At 40.9% G+C, this 14649-nt stretch overlaps 2 protein-coding genes across 2 annotated transcripts in view; one reads left to right on the top strand and one right to left on the bottom strand.

The window, feature by feature from the left end:
• nkx2.4b (NK2 homeobox 4b) overlaps positions 1-1201 on the top strand; it is a 2460-nt gene extending 1259 nt beyond the window's left edge. The window contains exon 2 of the mRNA XM_085432626.1: positions 175-1201. Within this exon, the coding sequence (XP_085288752.1) occupies positions 175-848 (674 nt within the window). The 3' untranslated portion in view covers positions 849-1201. The remainder of the gene's footprint in view (positions 1-174) is intronic.
• A 419-nt stretch (positions 1202-1620) lies between these two features.
• The window catches only part of xrn2 (5'-3' exoribonuclease 2), a 42688-nt gene continuing 29659 nt past the window's right edge, over positions 1621-14649 (bottom strand). Inside the window, exons 30-32 of the mRNA XM_085432625.1 lie at positions 6364-6424; positions 3555-3762; positions 1621-1996 (exon numbers count right to left, since the gene is read on the bottom strand). Of these exons, the coding sequence (XP_085288751.1) occupies positions 1934-1996; positions 3555-3762; positions 6364-6424 (332 nt within the window). The 3' untranslated portion in view covers positions 1621-1933. The remainder of the gene's footprint in view (positions 1997-3554; positions 3763-6363; positions 6425-14649) is intronic.

Below are 14649 nucleotides of genomic sequence, written 5' to 3' on the forward strand. Positions count from 1 at the left end.
CATTATTGAAGAAGAACAACAACAACAAACTTTTCCTATTTTTACAGAAGACTTTGGGGTAATTTAACATTTTAAATTTTTTCTACCGTTTTCACTTTTCCTCTCTAAACTAGTTTAGTTAATTATTATTATTCTTTGTTTTTAAAGCCAAACTCTGATTGTGATTTCTCAAAGTTTCCAGATTCATGGGCCCCTCCGCGGGGATGAATATGCCCGGGATGGTGGGCAGTCTGGCCGGGATGGACTCCACCGCCAAGTCTATGGTGACGCTGCACGCGGCACCGCGCAGGAAGCGACGCGTGCTCTTCTCGCAGGCGCAGGTGTACGAGCTGGAGCGACGCTTTAAGCAGCAGAAGTACCTGTCTGCCCCGGAGAGAGAGCACCTGGCCGGACTCATCCACCTCACCCCGAACCAGGTGAAGATCTGGTTCCAGAACCACCGCTATAAGCTGAAGCGGCAGGCCAAGGACAAGGCCGCGCAACAGCTCCAGCAGGAAGGCGGTGGAGGAGGCGGTGGAGGAGGCGGTGGCGGCGGCTTGTGCGGAGCAACACGCAGGGCTTCGTCTGTGTCCCCGGTCCTCTCCAAGAACTCTAAGGGCTGCCGGACCGACTCGAGTGGGTCGAACCACAGCGGGAACAGGCAGAGCAGCGTGGGGGATGCCATGGCGGAGAGCGCGCAGCAGCCGCAGGTGAACCAGCTGTCCTCCACTGAGGAGCTGGAGGATTTGTCCCCCAGCCCGCCGCTGGGACTGCACGGGCAGATCAACATGACGCAGACGGACGCGGCGCTTATTGAGTACACCAACAGCATGATCGGCTCCAACTTACTGTACGGCAGAACTTGGTAGTGATGCCGAGAGGAGGGCATCATTCCGAGTGGAGTTTTCTGCAGGACACGCGCCAATCTTTTTGTTTTCCTTCCGTGCGTAAAGGTTCGGCTCCTTCTGCACACGCAGTGACTCAAAGGCGGCTTTGAGCAATAAAAAGTGCACAACTCAAACTGTAAATTCGAGCCTCGGGCTCGCGCTGACTCTTGATGATGGCGCGTTTTCTTTTCCCGTTTCTAAACGAAACATTTAAGTCTTTTCTCTCTCTTCTTTTTGTATTTGCCAGACGTGACTGAGACTGAACACAGAGAAACTTTAATTTAAGGAGCTTCAGGATGAGGCACAGCTTCCGGCGCCTCTCACGTTTTTTTTTTTTTTTTCATTTCCAGAACAAATTAAATTATTGCAGGTTCAACAAAGTGGAGCAATAGAAGCAGCTCATAAAGACAAAAACCGAACTGAGGCAAGTCATCAGAGATCCTTTGTTAAAGCTGATTTTCGTTTGTTTACAGTATTGAATAAATCATATTTTCATTTGGGACCTTTTTATTTTTCTAACGCATTTCCATCAATACAGCTCTAATTACCAACAGGACAGCATTTACTTGGACATGGAACGGATTTCTATCAAATGTCCACCTTTAAATATCCCAAAATATTCACCAAAAATCTACCATAGGTCAGTTATGTTTTTTTTTTTTAAAATAAGTGACTTCAATATTCAAACTAAATTTAAATGGGTTTATTTATTATTTTTAACTCGTGAAAAAAGGGATTTCTGCTCAGACAAATATACCAACATCACTGAGAAGAATTTATTTTCACTTTTGAAATACATGAGCCAAGTTGGAGAGGTTCCTCTCAAAAATAATCACAGCGGGACACTTTGTCCTTCACTCACTTGTATTTTACAAGTTTAAGAGGCTTCATCATAAAAATCAGAGATTACATAACACACTTTTTTTCCCCAAAGAATTACAATAAAGGAAAAAAAATCCTTGTACAAGACAATAATATGAAATGTGGACAAAAAAAAAAGCTAGATGTTGACATTGTTCCCCTAAAAACAGTTCCCCATTCCATAAAATCCCAACATCATTAAGAGTTTAGTTCCAGTTGTATCTTCTGGATGGAGGAGGGAGAGGGTAACCTCTGCCGGAGCTGTAGCCCTGAAATAGAGACAGAGGTTTAAAATAAGATTACAGCTTTACAACAATAAATATGCATCAAGTCAAAGGAATAACTTTAACAAGCACAACACTATTAAAACAGTATTAAAAGATTTAAGTAAGTAAAATGTATTCACAGAACACTTTTCACTGGTAAATATCCCAAAGTGCTTCACAATAAAAGTATAGCATATAATAGAACAACATAAAAACTGGTTAATACAAAGATTTTCTCTGTAAAAATTTAATTGTTTTTTGTTTGTATTAAAACAGTCTACATGGTGGATGGTCAGATTTTTTTAAAAGTTATATTGCTATAAAGACAAGATGACACTGAGGGTTTTATTCTTAATTAGTCCACCCATTTAGCACGAGCAGTGCAAGTCTTGGCCACAAGCTTAAGAATTTAAACATCTGTCACATTTTTTCTTGTTTTACTAAACGCTAAAATCAAATGAAATCTCACTGAAATAATTTTTAACTGAGGAAATAATTTAGATTAACACATAAATAAAGTAAATAAAATAAATAAAGTCTTCCTGTTTAAAAAAAATAACAAAAATAAATCCATAACTTTCAGTAAAACGAAGCACACTTGTTGGAATGTGTGTGATCTGATATTTTAACACATCAGACCCACAGATAAACTGAGCCAAAATAATTCTCTTTACTTTTCCAAATTTTACACACTGAACTTTCTCTGGCTCTAGTTTTAAAAGAATGCCAGAAAACTCTGCAGTCTCCATGCTTTCCTTTCAGAATAAAAGCGTGCTGACATGTATAAAACTATTATACTGTAAAAACAACTCTTTACTGAAACTATTTAAAGTTTCCGGTTAGAATTTCTATCAAACTCTGTTGGCCAATCAGAGAAGAGTTGCTTAAGTGTTCACTTAAAATGCTTCAGAAAGAAACTTTTGTCTGATAAGAATCAAAACCAAAACAGAAATTCTGAAATTTCTGATTTGGTTAAATTCTGATCAGTTAATCCGAATGATTAATATTTCTAGAAAAAAATAATTTCACTCTATAAAATTAAGCATTTTGATAATTTCTTAATTCTTTAAGTTTCAGCTTCTCATAAATTCGTATTGAGTTTTTATGTTTTGTCTGCTGATATTTGAGTGTTTCTGGGTTTTACAGTTCACACAGTACTTTCTTTCAAAACACTGAATCAGGCACAAAAACACCTCCAACAGTAATATGAAGTATTTCAAAATTCAAAAATATATAATTAAAATTAAAATACTTAAAAGTGTTATACAAATTATAATTAAATATTTTACAAAAAAACCCTTAAAAAATAAACAAAAACAAAAACAAAACAAAAACAGACCCAAAGAGCAAAAAGATTCCTGATTTCAATCTGAAGCAACTGAGCAACAACCAATCAGACTCTTTCTTCTGCATCTGCTTCACAGATCTGCCCAGAAACAGTTTAAGCCTCACTTTAACATTACCAAATAAAAACAAGCCAAAATCAAGTGAAGATGGAAGTTTTAGCCCTGCCCTCCACTTGTCGTAAACAAATTGGTGTGCGTGGAAACGTCGCATTTACCTGATGGTGCTGCCCCCGGTTATCTCTGTGATCATGCCAGTCGTCTCTACGGCGATCGTAGTGCTGCTGCTGCTGCTGCTGCTGCTGGTGGTAGCCGCCCGGCCCCGAGCCTCCGCCACGGTTCCAGTTTTGCTGATACGCCGACTGCTGCGTCTGCATGGCCCGATCCCAGCCGTGACCCCCGCCCCTGTACTGCTGCTGCTGCTGCCTGGAGACACGTCAAATCTGCACGTCAAACTTTAAAAACTCCAACACAATGAGTAAGAGACACCTGAGGTTAGAAATGTAGAAATACTTTCCCACAGGTAACAATAAGGACTCCTTTAAAAACACAGATGCACCGATAAACCAAATATCTGCCTCTAGGCCAGTGTTGGAAGGCAGAAATATTCACCTGACGGTTTAATTACATTCGGAATTTTAAAAGTTTAAAAAGTTTTGAAAATGACGTGAAAGAGATGGAAAACTTTCAAGTGTTCAGTTTTTTGTTATAATGAAGAGTCAAACTAAAATAAACAGAATGTTTGGCATGAGAAGATGACATTTAATCACAATTTAAAAATCACCAATATCATGATCAGTGTATCCCTATTAACACATTTTATATCATTTTTGTTTAATAAGACAGTTTTTTTTCCTAATTTGGACAAAAAGGAAAGAATATAATAATAACAACAATAATAATGACAATAATAATAATAATGAGTTTTTCTTAAAACTTTTTGAATACAGTGAACAAACACTCCACTTCCTTATTTGTAAGATCTTCATTAATCAAGTTTCATAGCAGAAATTGTTCTTTTTCAGCACCTTCAGTGGAACATTTGTAACATTTTCCTGTATATTAAATAGCCCAAACTTCAATATTATAGTAACGTCACACAAAAGAATTTGAACTCATTAACTAGACAAGAATAAGCAATCATAACGAATTAAACACTCATTTTCATTGTTTTCTTTCCTTTCTTGGGGCTTTTAAACACATTATGTTTTTTGTTTTTACATAACAAAAAAGCAGTAAACGTAATATTTAAATACCCTTTAATACCACATTAAATTAAATTTACGACCAAAGTTGTGTGATAGACATAAACGAAAATATACTATTTTATTATAGTATTTACACTCAAGATGTGCTGTGTTTAAAGTACTTTTAAGAATTTTTTATTTTTATTTTTTTTACATGAGCTTCAACCACTGGGTTTTATATCATATTAACAAAACAGCCTAAAATCACGAGTTAAATTAAAAAAGAATCCACAGAATTATTACGACTTATTTTCAGTTGTTCGGCTGATAGCCGTCCACTTACGCTCACTAATTACAGCAGTCTAAAATCAGTCACCGCTGTATGTGCACTGGGTTAACACGGACTCTAATTTCCTGCTGGTTTGGCCTCCTGAATCAGAGCGCCGAGCCGTCCTGTTCCATAAATAGCTGAATGATGCAGTGGCTTTACAATTTACAAAAGTGTGGAGGGAGTAAAAGCAGCATCGCTGTGGGCTTCAAATTCTGACAAAACCTTTTGAACAGTTTAAAACCTTTTATTAGTAAACGTGTATTTGTGTGAACCTGCAGACAAAAAGACGAGAAGCAGGACATTTAAGTCCATTTTTCACTTACTGATCGAGAACCTGTTTTATCTGCACATTGTTTGATTAAAGCAATAAATGAAAACCACAAAAGGACAACCTGTTTATTCTTTGCAGCAGTCTGAATCTTTTATTCATTAAAATAAGGAGAAAAAAATAATTTGGCTTTGAACAACTTCATAAACTTAAGAAGTTAAGATTAATTCATGTTTGGAGAATTTCCACCCGACTGATCCAAAAAGTCAGTTTTCAATTCTGCTTTGAAGTGGCCTCCTTAAAATCCCCATCGACTCGAGTTTACCGAGGGATCGAGCTGTCAAAGAGTCAAAACGGCCTCTCCTCAGAGACGACTTAGCATCGATGCACATGAAATGAACCATATTCCCATATGGCCCGAGTCGCCCTCACTCCTGAATTGAGGCGGCCGCGCTGCGTCCGCGGGACCGAGTGCAGAGCCAGTACGCTGCGGCCCTCCAAACGACCACCGGACAATGTGCCGATCCAGCGGCGATATTAAAGTCTCTTCTGACGAACAATGAAGAGAGCAGAAACAGAGCGGCAGCCCCATCCCTCATTACTGAACCATGTCACACTCTGGCCAGCGGCGGACTTAACCGAGCGCTGGAATCCATAATCCCCTCTCTCCAAGTTCCTCCTGCATTTCATTTGGTCCTGTCCTGAGTAGTTAAAGAAACTGTTTTCAGTCGCCGCTAATAACTACTGACCTGAGGTGACACGGAGCCACAATAGGCCTGAAAAGTTGAACGAGAGAACCTGATTAGGACTTTGGAGAGGTCTGGAGCCAGAATCAATAGCCAGTCTGTGCGGGCCAGGCCGAGGCGCAGGGAAACGCCGCGGTCGCCAACAGCATTAGTGATGCCTCATTAAGTTGCACAAACCTCCTCGAGAGAAATTTGTTTTAGAGCGACAAGAAAAAATCTTAATTCGGACGGAGCCCCCCAACGGAGGGAAGGCAGAGCGGAAAGGCTGGAAATGTGGAGACCACACAGGCCTGGACATGTTTAATTCACACATGACTCACACCAATAAAACACACAAATCTGAGGAGCATTAGAGACGAGTGGAGGACAAAGTCCAGGACAAACCACCACAAAAAGCTGCTCGTATCCATCGACACAGGTAAAGTTAGCATGTTAAGTGTGAACTTTACTTCCCACGAAAACCAGTTAATGCAGGTTCACAAAGAGCACACTCACCTTGGAAACTGGGGCTGGTGGAAGGAGGGAGGCGCTCCCATCAGACTGTTCTGCCTGGAATCTGCAGGGAACAAAAGACGTGCTTGTGAGTGGTTCTGCTCAAATCTTTTTAAGAAGCACGGAGCTTCAGTGAGCTGCATCTGAAGGCCTTTAACTCAACGTACAACTAAGCAGCGAGGAGGTGGTGTTTGGTGTGCTTTTGTGATTCAGTTTAAATGATAAAATGTGTCAGATTCACATCAACGGGCGACTTTCACTGAGTTAAACTCTTATGAAACCTGAGAGAATCCTTCAGTTTGACTGTTTAAAAGCCAAACGCAGAAGGCTTTGACATTAAACGTGGATACTAATTAACCCGCCTGATGCCTGCTTAATCCCCAGAGATTAAAAAAACAAAATAAAGAAACAGAATTTAACCAAAAAAAGAAAAAAAAAAAAACACCAACTCCTTCATTTCTGCCCTGCACACAGAACGAATCAGTTGCCATGATAAAATTTGGATTTTACAAACGTCGAATCACACTGGGCTCTGGAAGAGTGGAGCGGGGAGACGCATGCGAGGAGGGAGTGGGAGCACCACATTTGCATTTTTTGTTCAGAAAATGAAATAAGCATTCAGCCGGCAGCATTGTCGACGCCTCAAGTACCCTGGTTCCATCGCTGCAAGCCCTTCACAAAGACACACTTTAAAAAAAAAAAATTTAAAAAAAGGGAACGGCTTCTTCCAGATTCACTGTTGCCAAGGCGATGGCCAGCTGCGAGCCGTGGGGCTGTTTGTTTATAGGGGCAGGCCTGCTGAGTGGCTCAGCCCCGGGGTGGGTGAAGGGTGCTGTGAAAAAGGACCCAGAGGCTCACGTTTACAAACCTGGAAGCTTTAAAGTCGGAGTAAAGAAAAAAATTATGGACTGGGATGAGTTCGCAGGAGTGTCTGGGTGGAAGAGTGTGGGTATTAGATGAGAGTGGGGGCATTAATATTTGTTCATAAACAGGCTCAGTGATGAGACCGAACACCTGCATTAATAATTTGACATGCTCAGTCTCCATCGTAAAGACGGCGAACCTGTGTTAACCTTGTTTGAAAGAAGCCTTCCTGTTTTTCTGAGCATGCAATCAGCACAAAATACCTACTGCATTTGAATAAATGATGCTAAAACTTAAAATCGTATGGGTTTGATACAACGTTGTTGATATGAATTTGGCTAAAACCTCATTGGTGGGTGACAAAAACCTGAGCTACTGGTAATACTTCACACATCCCAGGAGCAAAGTGAGGATCTGTTGGAGGAGGATGTTGGTGGACCCTGACATTTTTGGTGCATGTTTTCTCTGTAGAACCCCTGAAACACTCCGAGCTATGAAAGTGATGCAGTTTATCCCCTAACAGCAGTACATTTCATTTTTGGGCTTTATTGAGGCTAATTTAAAAGGAAATAAAATGTGTGATGGCAACTATGTCTTAAACTGTTTTCCTTTAGTCCTCTTTACACTTCTTGGTACAAGTTACATATAACAAACTAGACAGTAATAGGTTTCTCTGGTTTACGACATAACAGTGATAACAATAGCAATAATAATATTCATAACAACAACAACAACTTGTAAACACATTTACAAAGGGCTTCACAGTTAGATTCAAACCACACATTAAGTAGACATGTTCCAGCATACAGACGCAGAGTCACACCATCCAACAAACACACTTTTATACACATATAAGATGTAAACAAAGACAACCGAAAAAGATGAAGGAAAAGTGAACCTATTAAAATTAGTTTTCAGCAATACAAACCACATGACAAGTCGACCTCAATTTTCAGATCACCTGAAAGACCAAGTCCAGTCATAAGGTCTCATAAGCAGAAGGCATTCTCTCCAATATCTTCTATAGGTTTAGTTTTAATGCTAATTAGCCAATGTCAGCATTCAATAGTGCCGTCACTGTGACCACACTAACATGCTGACATCAGCATGTAGTTTAAAACACCGCCGAGTCAATCACAGTGTGATGGAGAGATTAACTTAAAATCTTACGTGGACATTAGCATCAGTTTCTGTAGCTCTTTGGCTAAACAGAGTGAGGAATTATGGGAATAAGGCCAATGGAGAGGCTTCAAAAAGCCAAGAGAATGTAGCCTCAAAGTATTGACACGGTCATTGGTTCAAAGGTTGGCTTGAAAAATACAGGAGAAGTGAATCAGCGGAGATAAAGACAAAGAGGAAAACACTCAAAAATCAAACATTGCAAAAAAGATTATGACACTGCACTGGGGCAAAGCTACATGCGAGTAGCTGGCGTTACCATCTTCTGCACATATTTTTCCAACATATAGATGTGGGTCTGCAAAGCTCTGAGCAGCACCAAACCAGACTCTTTTTGCTAGTTTTAATTATTGTGTTTAAATTTTAACTTCAAAGCACCTCAAATGTTTAAAATGACACTAATTTGAACTCCAGACATGTTAGTACCCACTTTAGGATCACAACAGGACAATAATCGGCCACTGAAAACTTCCTGTTGGATTAGTAGAATAAATAAAACCTGCCTGACAATACTGGGGGACGTCTGGCAATCAGATAGAAATCCTGAGTTTGGGATGCTGATAAGATCTCCAGCCAACTGATGCAGATAAAAAAAACAAACAAATTAATCAGAATCACCTGATCAACTAAAGGCAAGTGGGAAATCCTGCAGCTGTTCTCTGCTGACCACAGCAAAAAGCAGTAAAACACACAATTAGCAGCAAGCAGGCAGACTGCTGCTGACACATTCTTATTTTGTTTTTGTCATTCAGTTTTCATGTTTGATTATCTCCTCCACCAACAAACTTTAAGTGGACCACCCAGTTGGGCTCCAATTATAACTCCACAACCCTCTGGCCTCCCCCCCCATCACCAGCGATGATTCAAAAGAGAGAATTACAAGTGGACACCTGTCAATCTCCTTAATTAACAATGATCTGAAAGTGTATAGACTTCCAGTCTGTGCCGGACAAAAGCCAACAAAGGATTACGCTTTAAATCCTTAAAACGCGCTGCGTCCACTGTATTAATGCAGGGATTACAAGCGCGCTAAACAACCAAACGTCTCTCTCCACACCGCTTCAATTAGTTCAGCGACTAGTTGACTCAGATCCCAGAAGGAGGACAGTAACTTTTCTATTAGTTGGACAAAACTTTAGCGACCTGCTCCTGCTGCTGCTCCACAAACCGAGAGGTAATTTCAGAAGAAAAAAAAGACAAATGACTGCGACATGGCTGGAATCAGAATAAGAGCATTTTACTGGGACAGACATACATGCAGAATCACGAGGACCTGGTAATTTATACATTCACCAATACGTCAAGGAAAGATGCCACAAAATGTTATATTTAAATATGTAAATCATACATTATCCACCAAAATCTGCACTAATTTGTCAAGCCCAAAATAACTGGTAGAAAAATTTGAGTAAAACTTGTAACTGACAGTTTCAAGCAGATTTGTGACGCTCTGGTTAAAATCCAGCCAGAACTGCAATCATACCATTAGCTTACTACTACATGAGTAGATGAACTTCAAATGATCTGTTTTTTTATTTTGTCTGTTTAGGATATGTGATTTTCACTAGTTTGTTTTAAGTCCTTCTTTTTGTGTCACGATTGTACCACCGGTTGCTCTGGCTATGTCACACAGCCTCTGCAACCTCAGTGGGTTCTTTTTTATTATAGTTCGTGCTTACAAGGAATAACTTACTCAATAAGGAGTAAATGTATTTTTGAGAAAAACAGCCGTTTCCATCACGGGGGGCAGGTTCTGACTCTGGACGGCTGAGCAGTCATTCTTGTTATATGTCTTTAAAGTCTGCTTGAAGTCAGAAGCCTGGGAGCTTCATGTGGTCACAAAAAACAGGCAAGAACATGAACGTCATGATGAACTCTCATGCTAACCACCAGATGGCAAATTACGTCACTGGGACCCAAGCAGACCATAGTGGATTTGCAGACATCGAAAGTGTAATGGTGATTTAAAAAAGCCTGGGGCTATTTTCCCAATAGACTACCTTGAGTCTTTTCCCAGCCACAGGAGTCGCCCCAGCTGGCCATTAGAAACAATGCAAGTTCAGAGAGTTCTTCATTACCATCAGGTCTCAAACCATCAGTGTGAAGTTGCCATCTATCACATGTACCACAGAATTCACCTGACAATAACCTTAATGACAATTTAGCATCTGGGCCATTTCTGAGGTTACAGAGTTTACTTTAAAGTGGACATAAAGCTAATCTTCATTAATAATAATAATAATAATAATAATAATAAGTTTGTTTACATAAAAATGTTCTCCACCACAACTCGAAAACCTTTAGAGAAACATAAAGAACAAAAATACTCGAGGCCACATAAAATCCAATGACTTTATGTTATTAAAGTCGATCCACCAGCCTGTGTGAGCAGCCATTATGTGTAGCTGCTACTCTGAAGTGGACTTTGGGAGGCTTATCGGCCACTGTGGCTGCTGGATCAAACAGTTACTTTGCTGCTCTGGTTAAAATTTGGTGTCACTGCATGTCAAGACAATAATGGCCACCAGCAGAGACTCCCCTGGCTGGTTATTAAACACCAGCTGGTTTGGCTGTGGCACACAAAGCCCAGCAGCATGTTTCAGAGGCTGCGTGTTGACACATCACCACAGGAGGTAGCCACGTCGTCAAAGGGGCAAGTTAACTTTGGTTTCAACCCTCTTCAGAGCGCATCACACACCCAATGGCACTGGAGCCTCCCGGATGCTTTTATCAGAGGGGGCCAGTGTCCAGCGGAGCCACTCGACAGTCTCATTATCGGCCCCCGGTCTCCCACAACACTAATCAGCAACCAAGCAAAGCCACCACACAAAAGCCCAGCAAAGCCTGCAGTGATTACTGGGCGAGCAAAGGATTGGTCCTGAGAAAGCGTTACCAGGACAAAAGCAAGCCTCTGGCCTCCTGCTGCAGAATAAGGCCTACTTGTGTGGATAATCACATTCCACGAGTCGCTGATATTAGAACTGGACCATGTTCAGTTTTTACCATAAAAGTTAAAAAGAATCAGAAGAGATGAACAAATAATTTAATCACCTCTTATGAAAGAAAAAAAATCCACGCTTTATATACAAATCTTATTTTGAGATGAAACTCAGAGCACATTTTATGCTGGAATCACTTCAGGCGCTCAATAAACGTTGCAGGTCTAGATATAAGCAAGCCAGTCAACACAGAATAGCACAAAAGGTGAGCTAACACTGAAGGCAGCCAATTTCACCTGAGGCAAGGGACTGAAAACATCTAAATGGAACATAACCAGAAGATCGTCTATCCACTCACAGTCAGTCAACCTCTGTTTTCAAAGAATATCAGCTACACATTGGCACACATATGAAATCGTGTCAAAGTCCTTCAAGAATGAACTCTGGCAATTCGGTGTTGCAACTTAGATCTCTGCGGTCAGGGACGGGGTCAATCTGACGCATTACCACAGATATCAAAACGTCTGCAGACAGTGTGGCATTTGTGACATGTGCTCGGTGTGAACCGGCTCTAGGCGCCATCGGTGAATCTGCCCTTTTCTGGTGTTCTTGAGCAAATGCCAATTGAGCTCCACGGTGCTGGGCTCCGGGTGTCGGTCCCACTAAAGGATGTGAGGCCCTGGTGCCTCACTCAAGGAGTCTGACTCTGACAGTTTTGTCAGAAACATGCTGGAAGTCATTTTGTAGAGCTCTGACAGTGTTCCTCTGCTCCTCCTTCCACAAAGGAGCAGATATTGGTCCTCCTGCTGGGTTGATGCTCTCCTACAGCCCTGTCCAGCTCTCATCATGTAATGCCCACTTTCCTAGTATCTCCTCATATTCTTGAGGCTGTGCTGACAGACACAGCAAACCTTCACAAATAGCATTTAAGGATGCACCCCCATCCTGGAGAAGCTGGAGTCCCTGTGCAACCTGCTTGGGCTGCAGATACCGTGTCACACCACCAGCAGTGAGCAGGACACAGAATTTCACTGCAATGGGGCCAAAGAAGGTGAAATAAATTCACAATGGTTTGTGTTTCATAACGTGACATATCGATACCCCCCTGAAGTTTAGCTGACTCTGTGTGATACCATGATTGAGTGTGCCATTAACTTTTTTTCACCCTTTTTTTTTTTTTTTAAATGAGCAGTACATTTGCAGATTGGTCTTTAGTGAAACCGAGATTAACACACCCGCATTAAATCAAAACTGAGCACAGAAAAGCTTTAAAACTTCAGGAGGAAAAAGAAAATCGAATAAAATATAAATGCTACCTTTGTCAATGACATATTTCTATTTCAGGTACTTCAAGCTGATACAATAAAAATCATCCTGTGTCACCAGAACCGGACGAGCAGGATTTAAAATGATTCCCTTTTATTAAAATAATTTCTCTGTGAATGATAGGACAAATATAGAGCTGGGGGTGGTGAACATCCCGGGCTGCTAATTGGCAAGTTTAACACTAAGAACGAGCAGCAGAGGCCAAGGGAGGTGCTGCCGCAATCCGGAGGAGCCAAAAGCCCCCCATTTGCATCAAGTGCCACCAGAATAGCTGAGACTCCCCCGCACGCCATCAGTGGGCAGATGAGATTATTCATCTACTTGCAAATTGGCACATCAAAGTCAAACTGGAGGAGAGCTGGCAGAGGACCGTGGGGCCAGGGCCGAGGCCGAGCACAGACCGTGATTAGGAGCTGGGAGACGGATTCTGCCTCCATATGTGACGAGCTGTTCAACTGCATGTGATGAACATAATCATATAACACAATTATTTGTGTCTCCGTTTGGCAGCTGCAGCGCCCAATTTCCTCAGAGTGAAATGGCAACGGTGTCCGTTCCAGATGTGACCTGATTAGTCAGTAACTACATCAGTCCATCGGTGGAAAATTAAGACGTCATTTTTAAGATCAATTACTTTTTTTATTCACAGCTGATTCGCTCAAAAACAACCTAGAAAAGATGCATCTTCCTCCTTTTTGTGCCATTTGGTACAAATAACCAATAAATTGCTTAAATAATCGTGACATGAATGGTTCACTGCAGCAGTCGCCGCCTTCTTCTGCCAGTTGAAAAAAGAAATTCAAAATGGCTTCATACACACATTTAATCCACTTTGAGGGACAACCATTTATAATGATGGCGATCAAAGATAGTCAGAGACGTTACTTGAAGAAGAAAAAGTTACTTAAAGAAGGCTCAAAACCAAAGAAAGAACCAACCACCAGCTGACCTAGAAAAATATCACAGCCAATCGTGCCTGGCATAAAATGGATAATAATGGGAAAAAGAAAGTACAACTTCTTCCACTTCTATGGTTTAATGTATCAAAATTCATAACAAAGATCATCAATACATCATCAGATTAACACTGTTTTTCACTTAACAACTAAACCAAAATGCAGAAGCAGTCTGTGAAAGACGAATTCCACCCCATGATTAAGCAGCTTGTAGAAACACTTAGTGCTCGACCTAGTTCTGACCAAGCTTCAGCTGTCAGGCAGATGGCCTCACATTTGACTCTAAAATACTTTGGTATACAGAGGAGTTCAAAGTCGCCTCAATGACTGCAAGGTGCCCGAATCAACACCTCTGTGCTGACAGCTGCTGTGAGGTATTTGCAGGCCAAAGGACAGACCATAAGTCTTGTTTTTTGTTCAGATCACTCTGCTAAGATTCAAACACACTGCTTCTGTCATGTGCTGTTGTTCATCTAAGGTCTACAGATGAGACGTATGATATATTTAACAGACTGGATATGTAAAATCTTACAACTTAAAGAGGTCACACTTCCTTTTTAACATGACTACAGTTCTTTGAAATCCACCTGAAGAGGCATTTTACCTTTTGCTGAATATTTTAGCTTTTCTTCGTCTCTGCTAAAGGGATAAAAATGTTTAGAATAACAGGTGAATGTCAAAGCCTCGTGATGAAAGCTTTACGCTCTGTCATGAAAAGCAAGGCCGTCGGAATGTGCAAAGAAAAAGAGCATTCCAGAGAGGAACGCCAAAAGAAAGTTTACTGAATTTAATGGAGCAGGTACTGTTGGTGGGGGGTGCATTAAAGCAAAACATCTCAATCGATTTTTTGAGCTCAAGGTTACAGCAGCAAACTCAACAATTCACCCAATTTCAAACGCTCATCAGTGACCTTACAGCAGCAGTTTGATGAGGTCCACTTACTTTTGACCAAACTTTGATCTGAGTGTGTTGTCAGATTTACTCTCAGTGTGGTAAACTCAGATGTACATACTTTTAATTTTTAG

Source organism: Copadichromis virginalis, linkage group LG15 (assembly GCF_057382275.1).
Source record: "Copadichromis virginalis isolate Kocher_CV1m ecotype Utaka linkage group LG15, C_Virginalis_male_GT1.1, whole genome shotgun sequence".
Classification (NCBI taxonomy): domain Eukaryota; kingdom Metazoa; phylum Chordata; class Actinopteri; order Cichliformes; family Cichlidae; genus Copadichromis; species Copadichromis virginalis.